At 33.8% G+C, this 20,520-nt stretch overlaps 2 protein-coding genes across 2 annotated transcripts; one reads left to right on the plus strand and one right to left on the minus strand.

Annotated features, from left to right (window-relative positions):
* Positions 1–362: 362 nt before the first annotated feature.
* LOC103496258 (NAD(P)H-quinone oxidoreductase subunit N, chloroplastic) lies at positions 363–3,113 on the minus strand. Its single transcript, XM_008458040.3, has 4 exons — positions 2,542–3,113; positions 2,320–2,436; positions 2,140–2,225; positions 363–667 (listed from the first exon to the last, which is right to left on the minus strand). The coding sequence occupies exons 1-4, from the start codon at positions 2,938–2,940 to the stop codon at positions 622–624; spliced, it is 648 nt and encodes a 215-aa protein (XP_008456262.1). The 5' UTR covers positions 2,941–3,113; the 3' UTR covers positions 363–621.
* A 4,691-nt stretch (positions 3,114–7,804) lies between these two features.
* LOC103496256 (ABC transporter B family member 25, mitochondrial) lies at positions 7,805–20,108 on the plus strand. Its single transcript, XM_051079334.1, has 21 exons — positions 7,805–7,922; positions 8,040–8,492; positions 8,602–8,829; positions 8,919–9,105; positions 9,253–9,314; positions 9,521–9,564; positions 10,772–10,874; positions 11,113–11,220; positions 11,452–11,535; positions 11,640–11,700; positions 12,277–12,422; positions 12,510–12,626; positions 12,744–12,829; positions 13,458–13,546; positions 16,769–16,824; positions 18,004–18,084; positions 18,171–18,236; positions 18,310–18,402; positions 18,754–18,818; positions 19,025–19,160; positions 19,756–20,108. The coding sequence occupies exons 2-21, from the start codon at positions 8,163–8,165 to the stop codon at positions 19,900–19,902; spliced, it is 2,289 nt and encodes a 762-aa protein (XP_050935291.1). The 5' UTR covers positions 7,805–7,922; positions 8,040–8,162; the 3' UTR covers positions 19,903–20,108.
* The last annotated feature ends 412 nt before the right edge of the window (positions 20,109–20,520 follow it).

Below are 20,520 nucleotides of genomic sequence, written 5' to 3' on the forward strand. Positions count from 1 at the left end.
TCTAAACCTATTTTCTAAATCATTTTCGCACGAACAGGGGGGTGGAGGTTGTGAAATATGTCCATTGTACCATAGGCTATTGGGATTGAGTTTGGCTTACTTGTTCTAGTGTGGGAACAAGTGCCGTATGATTGCTCTAAATCGTTTACGAAAGTGCGACCTTTGACACTTTACGAGGGCATATTTTGGTAATTTTAACTGAATTTGACGTTAGTAAAGTGTCATTCAACAATTTTTTACCTGATTTTTTAGGGTTTAGGACATTTTTTGGTTTGTAAAAAGACCATGTCACCTTCGCTATACTCTTTTTTTAAGTCTCTTAAAAGTAACTCATGTGGGTACACTAAAAGCTCAAAAGAAAGTTGGACACCAAGGAAGCCATTCTTTGAGGTAATAATAATTGCATGAAAGTACAATAAAATTATTTGCAATTTACTCTAAATAATACTAATTTTCTTCCTTTTCAATTTGGGGAGTGGTGGAATGTGCACTGCTTAACTATTTAACCAATAATTTTGAGTTAATAACTTGAGATTTAAAAAAAAAAAAAAAAAAAAAACTGTATTCTTCATGTTTAGGGAGGAATTAATCTTCTATTCTTCCGGTCATCAACAAGCGTCTTCAAGCTCCTGCAATCTCCTTAAGCGGTTTCCACATGAATTTTCTCCTACAAAAACAAAGTCAATCTTCCCATTCTGAGTATCTCACGTTAGAAAGTAACAAACCTTATAATCATTATATAACATATTTGAGTTACTCATCCATACAAGACATAATCTTTACATAATATTTATGTGGGAGAGGAAGAGAATCTCATTGTCGATTAGTTTTAAGATATAATATTATGTTAATCTAAAATAATATGTTAATATATATCGAGAAGACCTCATAAATAAAAGAATTCCTTCAGATTAATTTCTTTGTTTGCTTTTCTATAAAGAATTTTTTCCAAAGGCTTCCCTTATTTAAAAATCACCATGCTCCTGACTAAGGACCATTACAAATCTTAATACCCAATATTCAAATCATTTCGCAAACAAACGTAGGCAAAACAGTTGAACACCTACTCCACCCCCATTTTTTTTCTCTCTTCTTCTGAATATAATGATGGTTAAGATTTTAACTCCCAAAACTTTGAAAGGAGGACTATATATTAGTACATGTTCATCATTATTGATCTATGTTCATTGGCTAATTATCGTAGACCTATGTTCTTTTGAGTTTTAAGCGATTATAAATATTTAGGAGATGTTTGGGACAATGAGTCTCAAATACTATAGCAATCGTCTTTTGCTATAGTAAATTCGATTTTGTACTTCTCAATTAACTACATTTAATATTATTTCAAAGCTTCTCATTTGCTATATTATTTACTATTTGGTACTTTTTTACTATTTCACCTTCATCGTATTCTTATTATTTATTACAATTTTTACTATTTTCTTCTCAAACTAAAATAATTTACAGATTAAATACATAGTATTATTATCCAAATTACAATAGTCTACTCTCTTAAACACAAACTATCATAACCCAACTCTATAATAACCTATGATTATAATAACCAACTTCTCGCCTCAAATATCCGATTAGAAACCTCATCCAAATGGACACGATATCTTCTTCTTCCCCATAGTTATCTCACACCAATCATTTCTCAAGTTCAAACAAAAATAAGGCCAAGTTTCTAAACATGCCATAAACTTTCCATTTCAAAATATTGTTCTTAAATTGAAATCTTGAGGTTGGTGACCTCAAAGTATCTCAACTTCCATCAAAATTTATTTGTTAAAACTTTACGAAGGATCAAAGTAGATGCATTTACATATATAATAAAAATGAGCCAAAATATTTATAAAAATTTTCATACATATTAATAGAGATTATATTGAAAATCAATATATTTGGTAAATGTTATTTGGATGTTTTTATCAAGTATAATAATCTTGTTTGAAAATACTTTTAAGCCTCCTGACCAACTAAAAAATTGAAAGCCTCTCGACCAACTAAAGAATTGGAAGGAAAAAGATAAAAGAACGGTAATTTTCTAACTTTGGAACAAAATTTATAAAACTATGTATTGCACATTGTACTTCACTTTATTCCGAAGTGGACAATTAGACCAACGAAGAAACGTACCAATTCCCGCACTCGGCGATGACTCGGACTTTCGGCCGGAGAGTCGGCAGCAAAGCAAGGAACTGCAACTCCGCCTTGGAAAGAACCTGATCAATGTTTCCAATTCGGTTATCCATTTTTTCTCAAACTACCTCTTTCTGAACCGTTTAATCTAATGGCATGCAGTTCAAATAATCTCACCTTAGCCTCGATTATCCACACGACCAGTCCCTTAGCGTTCGGAGGCAGTGCCGCCAGCCTGTAATCAACTTCCGGCGGAAAATACCACCGTGCAATCGGCTGCTTCCCCAAATGAGCCTGCATTTCGAACCCCAAAAAGTAAGAACAACAACCGAACAAAACCTGAGAAAAAAAATAAAACTAATCAAATGGAATGAGCCGTAAGGATTCGATTCAACGGACAGGGCAAACAGGGTGAATCTTGGTGAGAGTGGTCTCAGGATCGCCGAGACCGCGAGCAGACAGATCGAGGAAGTAATAGCCTTGGTAACGGAGGCGGTTTAGGTATCGGCCTTCGTATCCGCCTTCATGCGGTGAGTAAATTGCTAAAGCTTTGTGTTCCTCCACATCCGATAACCATTGCCCTAGGTCGAATTTAAGCAAGTCGCCACCGATGAAATCGCCAATTCCGATTCCCTCGCATCTCACCGTTGCGGCTCTGCCATTGCCGGGACGGAAACTCGACCGTCGATTGTTAATCGGCACCATCGCCGGCGAGGTGAGTGGATGGTGGCGACTTGAGTGAAGATGGAGCGGTGGCGCGAGGGGTGCTCCGTTGAACATGGAGGCTACAGGGGCCATGGTAGGGGTTTTTTGAAAGAGATATAGAATGTAGAAGGAAGAATGAGGTTAGGAGAAAGAAAGAAGGCCATGGATGAGGAATTGGATTGGGAATTAAGAGGAGGTGGAAGTCGTGGAGATGCCATTGTTGAGGTTTTGTGTGGATGAAAATGGAGATGAAACTCATCTCTTTGGTTTTGCTTTTCCTTTTTTATATGTTTACCTTTTAGAGCTGACAGTGATAGCAGACTGCAAAGACATATCATAAACTACTGATCAAATCAATACTTCAAATCGTCGAATCATAAATTCGTATAAATTTGAGAAAAACAATTCTTAAACATTGGCATAAACCCAATAATTAACAGAAATTATTTAAGTGATAAAAAGTATTTGCAAATATGATAAAGTATTAGAAAGATTTTCATAAATATAATAAAGTTCGATTTTTAAATATTTAAGTTTGTATTTCTCTATGTCTTTCTTCCCCTTGTTGTCTGTCATTTGATTGTATATTATTTGAAAAAACATTGTTTAGATAATCTAAATAATCAAATTAAATGAGAATGTTAGAAAAGAATTATTTAGATTTGGAGCAAGATCGTATCTATATCTATACCATCTATCGATACTCTATAATGTATATAAAAGAGTTTTCTTTTTCTCCCTCTTTTGTCCATTTCATTTCAATAATTCTAACTATAATATTAATAGTAATTTTTTCAATTTTAAAATTTTAAAATAAAAATTTAAAAGAAAATTGTAAATCAATAACTTATTAAATTAAGTGAAATTTTCTTAAATATAACAAATCACTCGAATATTTACGACCGTATAACAAAACCTTAGCCATATTTTAAATATTTAAGGTTTGTCTTTCTGTTTTCTTCTTCTTCGCTACAATTTCTTTCTATGGTCTTTCTTTTTTTCTTTTTTTCTTTTTTTTTTTTCCGCTGCGATTTTTTTCCATCGTCTTTCTTCTTTCCTCTTCTTTTTTTACGTCGTTTAGATTTAGTTATCGTCTTTTTCTACGCCACCGAAATATGAACGATCGTGTACAAAAAAAAAAATCAAATCTTAAGGATCATGTATAAAGAATCTTGAAAAAAATCGTCTAGATTGGCATTTCAATCTAAACGATCGTGTACAAAGGATCTTAAAAAAATAAATGATCCTATAAACAAATTTAAACAATTGTGTACCAAAATAATCTTGAAAAAAATAGTTTAGCTGAATTTAAACAATCGTGTACCTAATTTAAAAAAAAATCGTTAAAATCTAAACAATGTGTAACCAAATTAAATGATAGAATTAAAAATAAATAAATTTTTAAAATTTAGCTATCCAAATCTAAACTATAGTGTGCCAAACAATAGCCAAATTTAAACGATCGTATACCAAAAGTTTTTAATAACATGGGCTGTCAGGACTTTCGAAATGTCGGCTATAAAAAGTGTTATGAGTGTAGTATTATGATAATACTCGTTTATTGGATTTATGATAAATTTTTACTTTAATAAGGAATATTAATGTATGAATTTAAAAAATACAGTATAATTTTTTTTTAAATGATAAATATTCATTTATGTCGTTATAATAATCCTAAATTTTTCTTAGATACGTTTTCTGATATGAATTAGAAAATATGTTTGATTATTAACTAAGTGCGTTTGTAAATATATATATATATATATATATATATATATATATATTGGTTAAAAATAGGTTGTAAGAATGTGTTGAAGTTTTTTTTTGTAAACGCATTATGTAAATGAACTAAGTACATTTGTAACACTTTAGGCGTAGAAAAAAGCATGTATAAAATTTTGCGACATATTATTGTAAACCCATTTTGAAAATAATGAAACTTGACACACACTTTATATAAAGTATTTTTTTTAAAACGGAAAAGAGTTTGGTGAGTTAACATACTTTGTGGTTTTTTTTAAGTGTGGTGGTTAACTAAATCTTCAACTTTTTGCCTTTTTTTTTCAAAACAATCGTTGAATTCAAACACAATAAATTACAATTTTCATTTAAAATAAACTAACTTCACTTATAAAAAGTCATATTTAGGTAGTATGCGTATTTTCATTAGAAATAGCTTTTCACTTGATTTTTTTATCCATCAAACTTACGTAACTTACTAAGAATCCTAAAAAGACGTTCGAGTTGTACCTAAAAATCCTATAAAAGACCTAAGTTTATAACTATTCTATAATGTGTAAAAAACGTATTGATGTTCTAACAATTCACATAACCTTGATTTATGTTTCCCCATTGTGTTTAATTTCTTTATCGGTTATGAAAACACAATTAATTTATGAAGTTCACAGGATTTCTTTTGCAACCATTGGAAGTTAGTAAAAATCATAAACAATAGTTTTATGTTTAGGGGGTTAAAACATTCCAAACAACTACATGTGAGCGCAGAATTTCTTAAAACAGTAGCTATTTAATGTAAATGACATTGCAAAAGTCAAGACATGGTATGTGCAGTATGCAAATGAACAAATAAACAAAACTATAATTCAACATAGTAAGCAAATAACAGTTAATTTACATAAGGCAATGACATGCATCGCAACCGGTCAACGAAACACAAGATATGGATTTTGATCGAATCGTTTCGGAGGCAGGTCGAAACGTAACCGTCGCAAAACAGAAATGGGTTGGGCATGGATAAAAGAACCAGAAAGAGTAGGGCAAAAATTGAAGATGAACAACACGGCCCGATGCTTCGAAAAAGGGAGGAAAATGTTTCATTTTGATTAAGAGTGAAGAGGAAGGGAGAAGAGATGGGAAAAGTGGAAGATAATTGGAGGGAAAGGGAAGAAAAAGGAACAGAAAAAGAGATCAAAATGGGAATTTCAGCCGGCAGCTCAAGGTAGGGTTATGACAGGTGTAGGATGGAATGAGGGTAGGATAAGATAGGGTGATGGAGATTAGGATAACCCTAATCCTCTTTTACACAAAAACTTAGGCCAAACAAAGTTTAACCCAAAATCCGTTTTTCCCCTAAATCGGAGGCTCAAACACATTCTAATGTTTTTTTTTAAGTTAACTTAATAAGTAATGTCTATTTTATTAAAGTAAAAAACACTTTTTGGTTATGTAATTTTAAGTTAGTTTTTGGTTCACCTTGAGCCAGGAAGATTCAATAAGTAGTTTTGCAATTTTGTAGGGTTAAAAGTTCAAATAATTGTATTATAAAATATGGAAAACAATAATAAATACCTTGAAGATATATTAATTTAAAGTTCAATCCAACGTTTGGAAGTAGTAAAAGAGCAAAGGATGAATTTTAATATAACATTTGAATGTTTAAGACATAAGACGAGTTTATGGTCAAATATAATTAGGGTTTTTTTCAAATGCAACAAATCAAATCAGAGGATTGATAAATATAACAAAATGACATTGTCTATTAGGTAATAAATATTTTCAAATAGTTTTACCATTTAAAATAAATATTAATATACAACTTGCAATGTACATGAAAATATTTAAAGTTTAAATTTAAACCCTAGCCATTTTTTAAATATTCTGGGTTTACCCTTCCCTCTTTCTTTTGCGATTCCTCCTCCTCTTCCTGCTATTTCTTTCGTCGTCTTCCTCCTTCGATTTCGTCTTTCTTCTTTCTTATTTTTTTTTGCAATTTCTTTCCATCATCTTTCTTATTTTTTAATTCTTTATTTACGTCATTTAATTTTTCCATCGTTTTTCTTCTTTTCCTCTTCTTTTTTCGTTGCGGTTTCTTTCCATCGTCTTTTTTTTTACGTCATGTACAAAAAATAGCAAAATCTAAAAGATCGTGTATAAAGAATCTTGAAAAAAAAATCATTTAGATTGGAGTAGCAAATGTAACCTATCATGTAAAAAAATAAACAATGATGTGAAAAAATAAAAGATCGAATAAAAAATCTTGAAAAAAATCATTTAACGATTGTCTAAAAAAATCTAAAATCTAAACAACAGATTGTGTATCAAAAGAATTAAAAAAATAGTGTACCAAGTTTTGAAAAAAAAAATCATTTAAATTTGATCGTGTAACCAAATTTAAATGTAACAAAATTAAACGATAAAATTGAAAAGATAATTGTAGCCATATGTAAACGATCGCGTATAAATTGTAACCATGTCTAAACGATCGCGTATCAAACAATAACCAAATCTAAATGATCGTAAATATATTACGCGAGCGTTATTGAAGGCGTGGTTGACGGGGCATTTTTGGTATTTTAGACGATGGACGTGTCGACTTTTTTCGTTTTTTGAATTGTTCTGTACAATATAAATATTTTGTCAGTTTTTTTATATTTTTTTTAAAAGACTCCTAAATTTAATGTGTTTAAAACCTTATTTAACCATTAAAAAAAACTCAAATGCAAATATATGATATAACATATACAAATGTTTTTTTCTCAATCACACATGATCAATTCAATATATCAAATATAAATAAACACATGCTTTTTTAATTATACACACATGCTCACGAGTCAAAGAATGTAGCATATCAATATACAATAATCTCTATCACAATATGATATTAGTTGTGTGTATTTAACTCAACAAATAATCATATATTTTTTCTTGAGTTGTATCTCATCGACATCAATTTCATCGATTAAACTATCAAGTACGTCCGTTGGATTCATGCTACACAATGCTTGAAGAATCGTGCCAGATAAAATAAGCTTTTATTAAAGAAGGAAAGGGACAAAATAGGAAACGAGAAGATTCCCAACATGACATTTAAACATATATTGTAATTATTGTGAAAAAACTATTTTGAAAATAAAGGGAAGTCAACAAAATAGATATGAATTAAGAGAATTGAATATAAATTTAAATAAAATTAGTTACTTTGTTCCAAAAAAGAAAAACAAAATATAAATGTAAAACAGTTCGTTGGAGGTTTCGCAATTAAAATAATAATAAAAACTAAAAGGAATCCGACTTCTAAGGCCGGGAACAAGAGGTTAGATGGCGCGGCAAAGGTTTATTTTCCCAATCAATTTATTATAGATTTAGGGTTTCCAGTTTCCAGTTCATTTATGTAACATGCTTGAGTGATTTCCGTTGGGTTCACTGAAGGATCTAATCTTCGTTTCAAGGTCATTCGATAACGGAATCCACTTCTGTTCTGGTAATCCGAAGAATCACAGCAAGTATTGAAGTTGAAGAATTGAGGAATTGAAGAAGAAGAAGAAGAAGAAGAAGAAGAAGAAGAAGAAGGAATGTTGGCTGCCTGTAGGTGCCTCGGGGCAACCGAGCTTATTCAATCTAATGGCCGACATTTGATGTCTTTCAAAGGCGGAGCCTCGTTCTTAATCTATTGCAATCGTAATTACAATCGTTTTTCAACCGGCGCGCTAGGAATCATCTCCGACAGATATCCGATCTTAAGCAGCGAATTCGTTAGGACACATGATGATCGTATTATGTACATTCAAGGTCGCAATTCTCGTAGTTTTAGTTCCTGTAGACGGAATTCCAATCCACTGAGTCGCGTCCATGCATTCTTGCCTGATCCTTCTTCTTCCTCCTCGACCAAAGGATCTCAATCTGTTAGTTTTTCTTCTTCGGGTTATGTATTTTGATATTCAATTATACTGTTCCTTGAAGTTGAGTGTTGATTTCTTTTCCTTTTCCATGGTTATAAACAATTTAATGCAGGGTCACATGTTAAATGGGCGGCTAGTGTTTTCAACCTCTTCTGCAAATGGCAGTGAAGCTGCATCGTCTCCCAGGGGAACAAATATTAAACCTGTTAGTAAAGGATCGGAGTCCCAAGTTGCCGATACAAAGATTTTGCGTACTCTTGCTAGTTATTTGTGGATGAAAGACAACTCCGAGTTCCGTTTCAGGGTCATAATGGCTTTGGGTTTCTTGGTCGGAGCTAAGGTCTGGTTAATTACAATCATCAACACCTAGTTTTCCCATGTTTCTCTGCTCTTCTTTTGCATTTCATTTTTGTTCTTTTCTCCTTGTAGATTTTGAACGTTCAGGTACCATTTCTCTTCAAGCTAGCCGTTGACTGGTTGACCACTGCTTCAGGGAATGCAGCTGCTCTTGCTTCTTTTACTGCCGCTAATTCCACCATGTTAACTCTTTTTTCAACACCAGCTGCGGTTTTAGTTGGTTACGGCATTGCCCGGTCTGGGGCATCTGCTTTCAACGGTACTAGACATGAAGTAATTGCTTATTCTCGTTCTACGTTATCTGCATGCTTTTTCTATTTCATTTCTTAAAAATATATGTTGTCTTCTTTATGTTTTGCCTATTATTTTACACTGCTGTAATGCAATTCGTCTCATGCTATTGTAGAGCTGCGGACTGCTGTTTTCTCCAAGGTAGCACTACGGACGATTCGATCTGTATCTCGAAAGGTATGTCTGGAAAAGTTCTGTTTTTGTTTTTCTGATGCCGGAAGCCAAATTGTAGAGAGGTTTTTTGAACTTTTGAATTTCTAATTTAATGCTCTAACTATTGTTACTTCATTCTTTTTTAGATGAAGATTCTTTCTTTTTTTTGGGATTTTAAATTCTAATTTTATCATGATGCTTATGCTTGATTTATGTATTAAAATTTGCAGGTTTTTTCACACTTGCATGACCTTGACCTCCAGTATCATCTTAGGTAATCATTTTCATTTCGTTTATACATACATACGTACTCTCATGCGTATATATATACTTTTTTAAATTGAAAATCTTAGGTTAATGGTGAGACAGACTATTTATTTGATATAGGACCCAACAGATTCTAGCCAATGGTTAGGATTGCCAGAAAAATCATGAAATTTTATGGTCGTTCTCCAATTTCGTGTGTTTTCAACTTAGGTGTTACCAAATGGAGTAAAGTAACATTTTTCCTTTTTTGTGAAAAGATTGTAGTATGCATGGATGCTTGGCCTTTTTTTATATATATTTTTTTAGATTGAAAATCTTAGGTTAATGGTGAGACAGACTATTTATTTGATATAGGACCCAACAAATTCTAGCCAATGGTTAGGATTGCCAGAAAAATCATGAAATTTTATGGTCGTTCTCCAATTTCGTGTGTTTTCAACTTAGGTGTTACCAAATGGAGTAAAGTAACACTTCTCTTTTTTTGTGAAAAGATTGTAGGATATGCATGGATGCTTGACCTCTATAGCTTTCCATTTTCTAATCTGTTCTTTAAGATTTTATGCTGGAGATTCAATTTCAATTAAGTGGTTCTCAATATTGAGTGCATAAAATATTTAGGCATGGTGCTTATTTACTCATGCAATTTGTGGTACAAGGTCTTAGATGTGTTTGGTTACCACTTGCACTGTTGCACTTTCCCACTGGAATCAATTCAAACTTTTCACTATGGTGATACATCCTTTCTAGGACAATGCTAAAATTCTTTAGACTAATATTATCTTGGTCTTGCTTTGGGAGATTTAGTTGGGAGGAGGAGAAACATTTCAAGTTCTTTGGTATGTAATTATGCATTATGCTTCTTGTTAAGAGTCTTTTATCAAAATATTTTTAAGTTCAATAGCATGTGGGGTAGAGGGATTCGAATCTTTGACATTTTAGTTGAGGATATATGTCTTAATTAACCTGATGCTCTAGCAATCTTCTATCGAAATCTTGCTGATTATGCTCTTGCTTTTTGATCAAATTTGGATCCCTTAGATAGTCTCTGAATTGATTCATTGTCCCTGTCTTTTTGTACCAATCGTCTGTTATTATGGGTTACTGAAAGTTGTTGTTTTTGTTTTTAATCTTGTAAGAAGGCAGTTTTAGTTTCTTTCCCCTTTTGGAGTTGTAACTTCCATGATAATCTCTTGTCCTGTTCACTTTATTTGTAGTCGTGAGACAGGTGCCTTGAGTAGAACTATTGATCGCGGTAGCCGTGCTATAAATTTTATTCTTTCATCCATGGTTTTCAATGTTGTACCCACCATCTTAGAGGTATTATCATCATCATCATTTGATGAGTATCTTAGATTATGAATTTATAGCTTTCTTTTCCGTGGATCCACTTACTTTGGGACTCTAGTCTATGTATTTTGGAACTACTCGAGAATCCATTTACTTATATCACGATTCCTGTCTGTTTATCTCTCCTTTATTCACATAATTTTCATAGGAACGGCAATTTTGTTTTCATCCTTGTTTTTTTGGATTTAACTTGCTTCTGTTCTTCCAGATATCCATGGTGTCGGGTATTTTGGCCTACAAGTTTGGAGCTCCATTTGCATTTATCACTTCACTATCGGTGATAGCATATGTCATTTTTACGTTGACTGTGACTCAGGTTCCTTACTCCTACCATTTTTTTGGGGTGGGGGGTGAAATAGGCTTTTGAGTTTATGTTTACTTTCCCTGTTTGTTGATCTCCCAACTTTTTAAGTTTTCTTTTCCATTTGAATTTATGTTCTTCTGTCACTATCACTAAACTGTTTACTTGGTTTTTGATGTGTGGATTGGATTTATTGTTTCTTTCTAAGTGTGCTTATTTTCTCTCGTCTCATTTGTGTATTTCCAGTGGAGAACTAAATTTAGGAAGGCCATGAATAAAGCTGATAATGATGCAAACACCAAAGCAATTGATTCACTTATTAATTATGAGGTCTGGCCGTGACGTCCTTAAATAGTTGTTTTTCTAGTTGTCCATCCATAATTCAGTTTCCATTATTCTGCTGCTTCTTTCCCTTATTAAATGTGATTTTGCAGACCGTTAAATACTTCAATAACGAAGCCTATGAAGCCAATAAATATGATGAATATCTCAAGAGTAAGTTTTACTTGAAGACTTCTACTGTAGCATATAGTTCTTGACTAAAATGGTCTAGTGAAAAATGAGAAAATGTTTGCCAATAATGTGGTTATAATTATCACTGTGCCATGTGATATTTATGTGTGGTTTGCATGTTTACCCAAATTCATTATAATATGGAAAAATGAAGTAGCCTTGACTATAATGTAGACATAGTTTGTACTTTGTAAAACTTCTCATTCCCCTCAATTCCCTGCTTGAGGTCTGTATTTAACACTGTTAATAGGTGAAGATAGTTAGACCTGTAGCAGCAGAATGACTTGTCCTAAGGAAACCTAAAAAATTTAAAAGCTAACACAGTTCAAGCAAGTATAGGGCAGTGACATGGAGTTCTTTGTCAAACAAAATACTAAATCTTTTTTCTTAGTAAACAAGTAAAAAAGACTTCACCCATGTCAAAACATCCCAAATGCATAAAAGGAGGGAAAGATAAGATATCAACTTTATTGTCAGTCACTGGAACTTAATTTTCTTTTTCCATCCTTTTCTAACTGGCATCAAATGGTAATGCTGTTTGTGATCCTTAATTCTCAGAGTATGAGGATGCTGCTCTGAAAACACAACGCAGTCTGGCCTCCTTAAACTTTGGTCAGAATGTAATATTTAGCACAGCTCTATCAACTGCTATGGTGCTGTGTTCACATGGAGTTATGAATGGAAATATGACAGTTGGTGATCTGGTATTATTTAAAACCTTATTGCGCTGACAATTTAAGTTACCTGAAAAGATTATTTTAACCGTAAGAACTATGGTATTCTGTAAACAGGTTATGGTGAATGGCCTACTCTTTCAGTTATCTCTTCCTCTTAATTTCCTTGGTAGTGTTTATCGGGAAACCATACAGAGCCTTGTTGATATGAAATCGATGTTTCAATTGCTGGAGGTACTTTACATCAAATAAAAATCACTTTTCGTGACCTGCTGTACCATCTTGGATGTCTGAAGTCATCTATGTGCGTTTTCTGCTTTAATATAACATCTATCGTTTTGTTGTTCATAGGAAAGAGCTGAGGTTAGAGATGCGGACAATTCAAAGCCTTTAAAGTTGGATGGTGGTAGCATCGAGTTTGCTAACGTACACTTCAGGTGTTGAATCAATTAAGCTTGCAATTGTTTAATTTAGGCCCCATAATGAAGAATAGTCCTGGAATTACCTTGATTAAGTTTGTCTTTCTAAATAATTAAATTCAGAAACATCTCTGCTTCAGTTTTATGCAATTTAAGTATGCAAATCTTTACCGTTCCTTGTTTGACTTTATCTATGTTAAATAAGATTTCTTTTTCTTTTTATTTATAAAATTATCAATGTCAGTGGTGGCATGTTAGATTCATATGCTAGCTCTTTTGGTTCACACTCTTTCACTGTGATAGGCTTTGTCACATCTAGATTGCAATTTGATATTGTCTATCTTTTTTCTATTCAAGTTATGACTTTATGCATTTAGAATAGATGAAGATTGGTTTTTTCTTTTTATGATAATTGATGTCATAGGTGACATTAGATTTGTATGGTCGTTCTTTCATCAACACTCCCCCCCACCCCCATAGTTTTTTCACCTCACTTTGTTTGTAACCTGATGCTGTCAAAGCTGATTTCTGTAGTCGTTTTAATTTGAACACACTGGAATTGAGTCATCTCTTATGTTAATTTTGTCAATTTTTTCAAGAGATTGTTGCTTTCTTCTTTTTAATTTATTCAAGCGATTATCTTCAGTTACCTGGCAGAAAGAAAGATTCTTGATGGTGTGTCTTTTGTTGTACCTGCTGGAAAGAGCGTGGCTATTGTTGGTACCAGTGGCAGCGGTAAAGAATACCATATTTGGTCTTATTTACCTTTACATGCGCAAGATTTTTGTTTAAGGACATTTATTTGTTGATGATATTTCCTTCTCTATGTGGTGCAGCTTATGAATTCTATTTTCTTCATGTTCCTTCAATGCCTTATCCCATTTACCCCTGGTTATGATTATTCTATCTATTGTCAGTTTCTGTTGTTATCAACCAAGACTTTTGGTTTCATTTGATCAATGAATTGCTTTAGGCATGCTTTGGAACAGTTAGGTGTAACGTGTAAAGTATGATGCACTGAGCTTGATCAATGGCCAATGGTGAAAGAATTCCACAAGAACTTTTAGATTTGGAAAAAATGATTTGTGTAGTTCCCTTCCGCCCAAACAGTTTTTTATTTTTATTGTTTATCTCATTTCATTTCAATTTTTTAGAGGAAAATAAATCAGTCCATTTACAATTTTGGCCAAGTAAGCTCCTCTTAGCACAATTTGGAAAGGTAAATATTCTAAGAAAGTGAAATAGTGAAGTTCTTTCCCTGATGTACCACTCTTGTATTTACTCTTTCCCACGCTGTTTTCTAAAAAGAATTTGAAGTGATAGATTGCTTCTTCGTGTTCTGTTCTTTTGGATGGAACTTCCTGCTGGATGTTCTTAGCATTTCTGGGAGTATTCTGGTTCTTTCCCTCCATGTTTAATACATTTTTCTGTTGTGTTATGCTGCACCCTTCCCAAGACAAAGTGAGATTCTTTTAGCTAATATGTCCAAGCTGGAAAATTTTACTTGGGAGAAATGGAAGGATTTTCGAAGGCTTAGTCTTTAGGGAGGAATGTTATGAGGCTGAGGAGGTTATTTCCTTTTATGGCCACCTCTGCCTGGATATCGCATTTTGTATTTTCACTTATCTTGATGAAGGCCAGTTGAAAAGGAGTTTCAAGATATCTTTTAGGTTCCATGTCTCCCGTTGAGCTTTCGTTAAGTTTTCTTGCAATTACCGAAGGTCTCATTTTCTTAATTGGAGCCCATTATTGTTTTCAGTTTGACGGTTTGGTTTTTTTAACCCTTGTACTTAAGGAAAAGTCATTTTGATTTTCTATGGAGAAGATGTTCCCATCCTTCCTCTTTGTACAACTTTCTAATGGAATTTTTGGTAAAGGCTAAAAAAGAAGTTGGGAAAAAAGGAGGCAGAGGAGAGAAGAAGAAGACAGAAGAAGAAATGAGAAAAAAGGAGGCGGCGGTGGCAGTCATGGACAGGTTGGGAGGAGGGAGAAAGAATGATAAGAAAAAAAAAAAAAAGACGAAGAAAATTTGTTTATTTAAATAAAATTTAACATTTATAATTAGATAGAGTGCTGCTTAAGCTCTACCCGAGCCAAATTTGAGGGCCAAAAGTTTTATTTTCTCATAAAAATATTAGTAATTTCATGTCTTCAACATTGGGGTTGGCTTCCATGTCCATTATAACATACAAAGATTGGAAATGGTACAAACACCAGATTTTGCAAGGATTCATGGTGTGCGAAGATCCTAGCAATTTGAGAAATAGGAAACTTTGGTTATTTCAACCCCTAATCAACAAATTTTAGAACCTCCGAGATCAATCAGCACAACTTCAAGGAGAGTTAGGTAAGGTTAACTTTTGACTGAATATTAGAAGGTTAGGAGAACTAGTTGCTTACTCTAAGTTTGAACACTTCACAAGCAAGCTGATTAATCTCACCTGAATGCTCAAGCATGCAACCATATAATGGCCATAAGAAAATTTTCATCGATGTATCACAAATTTTCATCGATGTATCACAAATTTTCAATCCCAACATTCAAAATTCAAATAAGATGGTAACAATAAAATTGCAGCTAATTTATTAAAAAGTTATAAATAATAAGCCCTTTGCAGTTCATATTACATGGCTTGAATCCACCCCCTAATGCTCTATTTTCCCAAACCTTGACAGCATCTCAATGATGAACATAAAATAGTAGCAATCCTTTGGAACGGTGATAGACCTCAAGATGAATCTTATTCAATTATCTGAACAAGTACACAGAATTGATAGATTAGCAATCCCTAAAGGGAAAGTAATTGGTAAAGGCGAACAAAGAAAGAATTACCCCCCCCCCCCCCCCCCCCCCCCCCCCCCCCCCCCCCCCCGCCATATCCACTTGCGGACCTCCCTTTCACTATTTAAACCCCTCTTCCCTCCAACTAACTAACTGTGGGTCCCAGTTCTAGCAACCACACTCCCCATAACGTGTGCGCTCCCCTTATTTCCTCTTCTATTTTACTGCCAAATGATTGGTGGTCTAACAGACGGCAAGACAGGTTCTTGGAATCTCTCACTTATAAGGAGCATAAAAAATGAATTGGAAGATTGGCTAATTCTAACAGGAAAATTTGAGGTGATCAGGCTTAGACCTTGTACAGACTCTAGGAGATGTCCCCTTGACCTTATCACCACACCCAACACCCATTCATTCACTGAAACCTCTTCTACGTCTTCTGGAAAAGAAAAATTTCTCAGATGTTAAAAGCTTCTTATGGAGGGTGGTCATGGGCAAAATAAACCCTATGGAGTACGTGCAAAAAAGGGGAACAAAGATCCTCTTCAACTACTCTTTCCCCATAAATTTTCATCTTCAAGAAGAAGAATGGTGGAACACAAGATCTCATCTTTGTTAGCTACTCCTTTGCCATTGTTTTTTGGGATGCTTTCCTCCAGGCCTTTGGTTGAGCCTAGTCATCAACCTATACTATGATGGTGGCTTGTCATTTCTAGAAGCTGGCGTATTCCGTGAGAATGAACATGATCAGAATGCTCCTTTGGATCATATGGGCAGAGAGAAATCATAGAACCTTTAGCGGAAAAGAGTGGGACAACTCACAGTTATATGATCTTATTTTGTAAATACCAGCCACTTGGTGCAAATTTGCAAAATTATTTTGAACTATTCTCGTAGTGAGATTTATACTAAACAGGAGGAGTTTTTGTAGCCTCCTTGGCCTTTTGTATTACAAATTGGGGTTGGTTTCTCTGATGTCAATGGATAGTTTACTTCTCCTCTTTAAAGATGCTGCATTATGCATTTTGACTTTTAAAAGATAGGCTCCAATTCTTTTAAAGCTTTCTTGTACAAAACTTTTCCCATAAATGCTCAAATTTAAATCTGATATAAAGCTGTCTTTTATTGAATGCTTGCAGTGTCATTGATGTAGTTAAATTGGTATCTCCATACAGGCAAGTCAACTATTCTTCGTTTGCTCTTCAGGTTCTTTGACATCCATTCAGGAAGTGTAAGAGCCCTTATCCTATGTTTTAAGATTTTGGAATGACACTAGGTTTGTTTATAATTAGGAGTATAAGAGTTTGATCAGCATTCTTTGATAACGCCATGTAAAAGGTCCTGCAGTGTTATTGAGCTATGGACATACTAACATTTGTGTTCTTTTAAATTTTAGCATATGCTGAAATACGAACTATTTCCATTCATACATCGACTCCATTGTACAAAATTGTTTCATTATTGGTTTATTTGCAATTACACCTCTTGCTTCATATTGTTTGTGCGTTGGAGCTTATGGAAAGGCAATAGTGCTGTAACTTTAGGGTTACCGAAATGCACATTGGTTGTTATGACTTATGAGCAGTGATGATTTGTGAAAATCTATTATTACTGTTTTTCCCGAGTTGATAAATGGCATTGATCTTCTGAGGGTATACACTTGTTAGCTTTTGAGTTTGATCTAATTATTGGGGATTGATCGGTTCTTTCACCGTTTCATACTATTTTTTGTTTGGAAGTGGGAAAAACCAAACTCCAATCTGGGTTTTTGGACACATCTTCTAAAAATTGATCTTGTTATAGACTTTTGTTAAGCTGACAGATAATAAAATGCAAAGGGAAAGCGCCTGACTACTTCACCATGTCTCCCAATCCAACTGTCTTGGATTGTCCCGCTTTCTCAACACCAATAAACATTGCCTTCCCTTTGTATTTTCTCTTTCCCATCCTCATATCTAAAATGATTCTTCCATGTAAAAGATGGCGATTGCAATAATACATCTTCCATCTATCTTGCTATCTAAATTGCCCGAAAGCAGGGCACCTGCAAACTAACTTGCGCATTCAGACTTAGTTAGCTCTTGTTTGTGTTCTTCTTTTTGATTAATACATCTCTTTACCGGACTTTCTATAAATGAGGACTAAACATGGGGATCATTAATAATCCACTCTCTAGAAGCCACCTTGTTTTCAAGGTGGAAGTGAAAATTTTATTTTGCAATATAAGTTGCATTGTCTCAAGTGGCATATAGCCGCTTTCAATGAACAAGGATCTTTACTTTCTGTTGCTCATCTCCAACATTATGCATCCCTTGAAGGCTGCAATGGGATTCTTGTTCTGCCTTTTATTGTGGTTTGATGGTACCAGCCGGTAAATGCATTGATCTCCTCTAGCAACAATTTTTTCCAGATTAAAATTGATGGTCAAGATGTACGGGATGTGACACTTGATAGCGTACGGAAATTTGTTGGTGTTGTGCCACAAGATCTGGTAAATTAGAAAATTTGTCACATTTGTTTTACAAAGATTAATTTTACCCTATAACCTATAAGGTTTGCATGTACTGCGAAAAACAGGTCCTCTTCAACGATACAATTTTCCATAACATTCATTATGGTCGTCTTTCAGCTACCGAGGAGGAGGTATATCTTGAAGTAGTATGCCATTGTTTTATTCTTACCTGGGACACTTTTCTTTTAACTTTTTTCTCCTCAGGTTTATGATGCAGCTCAACGTGCTGCAATTCACGATACTATCATGAACTTTCCTGAAAAGTATTCTACAGTTGTAGGTGAAAGGGGGCTTAAGGTGAGATATTATTAGTGTTGACAAAAACAAAGTGTGTTGTATTGTTTTTATTTTGATTCGGTGGTAGGTATGTGCTTGTTGGTATCGAAAGGGCATTTGATGTTTAATTTCTAATGGAGTTTCTCCTTTCTGGCTTTCAATATGCAGCCTAACAGTTAACAGTATATATGGTGCATGCTTTTGTAAGCTAAAACAAGAAATCTTTGCGAAATCTTGCCTTTAAGCTAAAACAAAGATGTTCCCTCCCTAACATTTTGGCCAGTTCTAGAGCTCCCCAACCTGTTTTTAGTTTCTTCAGATTAGTGTTTTCACATAGTTCCTGATCTTCAATTGGCTGTAATGTCTCTGCAGTTAAGCGGTGGCGAGAAGCAACGAGTGGCTCTAGCTCGAGCATTCTTGAAATCACCGTCTATTCTGTAGGGATCCTGTCTTCTTTCCTATTTGCGTTAATATGCAACTAATTCTTTTCCTTTCACTACATGGTTGCATTTACTATTTTAAAGAAAAAATATATATTAGTGAAATAACATAGACGAGCTGAAAGCATGCTGAATCTCTCTATCTTTCTTCTCTATATCACCTTTTCTTTACATTTACAAAATGAAATGTCAACTTTATTCAGGCTATGTGATGAGGCTACAAGTGCACTCGACAGCTCAACAGAGGCCGAAATTTTGACTGCATTGAGGTCACTTGCAAATAATAGAACATCAATCTTCATTGCTCATAGGCTTACCACTGCCATGCAATGTGATGAGGTTAGTAAGTGCATAATGAAATTTCCTTAATTGCACAGGTAATCTGCTGATTCAGCTCCTGATTTGGAACGAATTTTCGAGTGCTTAAATGTATTTTTTTAACACTTCAAATGAAAAGTCATTCCAAATATCATTCCAGATATGCAATATTTCTCACAAATCCCTCATCAGTCAAAATTATCTCTCCTTTCCAGTTTTCATATGCAGTCTTCAAATACGTGTTTTTTTTACCATACTATATATAGAACTTAAAAGTATTTCATGAATAAGATAAAACATAGTAAAAGAGGAAATATGGAAACAAGGAAAAAAGAAGGAAAGAAAACCCCTATAGGTAAGGAAATTTGAATTTAGGCTTATTAGTAAATTTGGTCCTTTTTAAGTTAACAAAGAAGGAAAACCTGGAAGTAATACTATTTCCTAAAAATAGTCTAAAAATAGTCAAAAAGTCTGAAGTAGTCTTACTTGTTTTGCTCAAGAGGGCTTTAAAACACTACTGCTGCAGATCATTTCAAGTTTTAACTCTTCATTGATTGACTGGGCAAATTTATTGAATATATGCATTATTTGTTAAAATTGTGTGTGTAATATGCAGATTATAGTTTTGGAGAATGGGAAGGTGGTTGAACAAGGTCCCCACGAAGTTCTCTTATCAAAGGCAGGAAGATATGCTCAGCTGTGGGGCCAGCAAAATAATACCATTGATGCCCTTGATTCTGCAGTTAAACTTGAAGCGCAATAGAAAAAAAGGGGTCATAATAATTCTTAATTTATATTCATTCAAAAATAAGGTCCCTTCCCTCCCCCAATAATTTAAATCTGTTCCTAATGGATTATAGGCCCTTTATTTTTCTTATGTACCATATTATATACTTTGGTCATTGCTACTATATCCATTCAAGACCTGTATTTAATTTAAAGAGTCGATGTCTTTGTTGTTTGCTCTCATTGATATTATTGTGACATGTATGTTTTAGGTTTTGCCAATGATGCATTTTTTATAATTTTCTTCCATGGTGTTTGGAGTTTGGGATAGCCCCCCCTGAAAAGTTATGGGGTGTCAGTCCCACTGAAAGAGTTACACTCCTTGTCTCAAGTGGACAATTTTTTGGGATGTATGCTTGAGCTTTCTATTAGGTCAAACAATATATTACACAGCTTAGATATATAGTTAAAGAGTTATTTTTAAATATAGCAAAATGAATCAATATATTTTCTGTTTTTTAAGAATAGATGCTATAGTGATGTTTAGTTATAGGATAATTATTATAGATGTCGAATTTTAGAATAAATTATTAAGTATATAGCAATATTTTTACGAAATTATAAATATAGCAAGGTCTATCGATATAAACTTTTA

Source organism: Cucumis melo, chromosome 11, assembly GCF_025177605.1.
Source record: "Cucumis melo cultivar AY chromosome 11, USDA_Cmelo_AY_1.0, whole genome shotgun sequence".
In the NCBI taxonomy this organism is placed as follows: domain Eukaryota; kingdom Viridiplantae; phylum Streptophyta; class Magnoliopsida; order Cucurbitales; family Cucurbitaceae; genus Cucumis; species Cucumis melo.

Bases quoted from the DNA above. Each gene is read 5' to 3' on its own strand.
- LOC103496258 (XM_008458040.3), bottom strand. From the start codon at position 2,940: ATGGCCCCTGTAGCCTCCATGTTCAACGGAGCACCCCTCGCGCCACCG. The intron at 2,226-2,319 runs GTGAGATTATTT...AACATTGATCAG, and splicing joins TGTGGATAATCGAGGCTAAG to GTTCTTTCCAAGGCGGAGTT. The intron at 668-2,139 runs GTACGTTTCTTC...TTGTTTTTGTAG, and splicing joins ATCGCCGAGTGCGGGAATTG to GAGAAAATTCATGTGGAAAC.
- LOC103496256 (XM_051079334.1), top strand. From the start codon at position 8,163: ATGTTGGCTGCCTGTAGGTGCCTCGGGGCAACCGAGCTTATTCAATCT. The intron at 9,315-9,520 runs GTATGTCTGGAA...TAAAATTTGCAG, and splicing joins TTCGATCTGTATCTCGAAAG to GTTTTTTCACACTTGCATGA. The intron at 18,819-19,024 runs GTAGGGATCCTG...AACTTTATTCAG, and splicing joins TTGAAATCACCGTCTATTCT to GCTATGTGATGAGGCTACAA.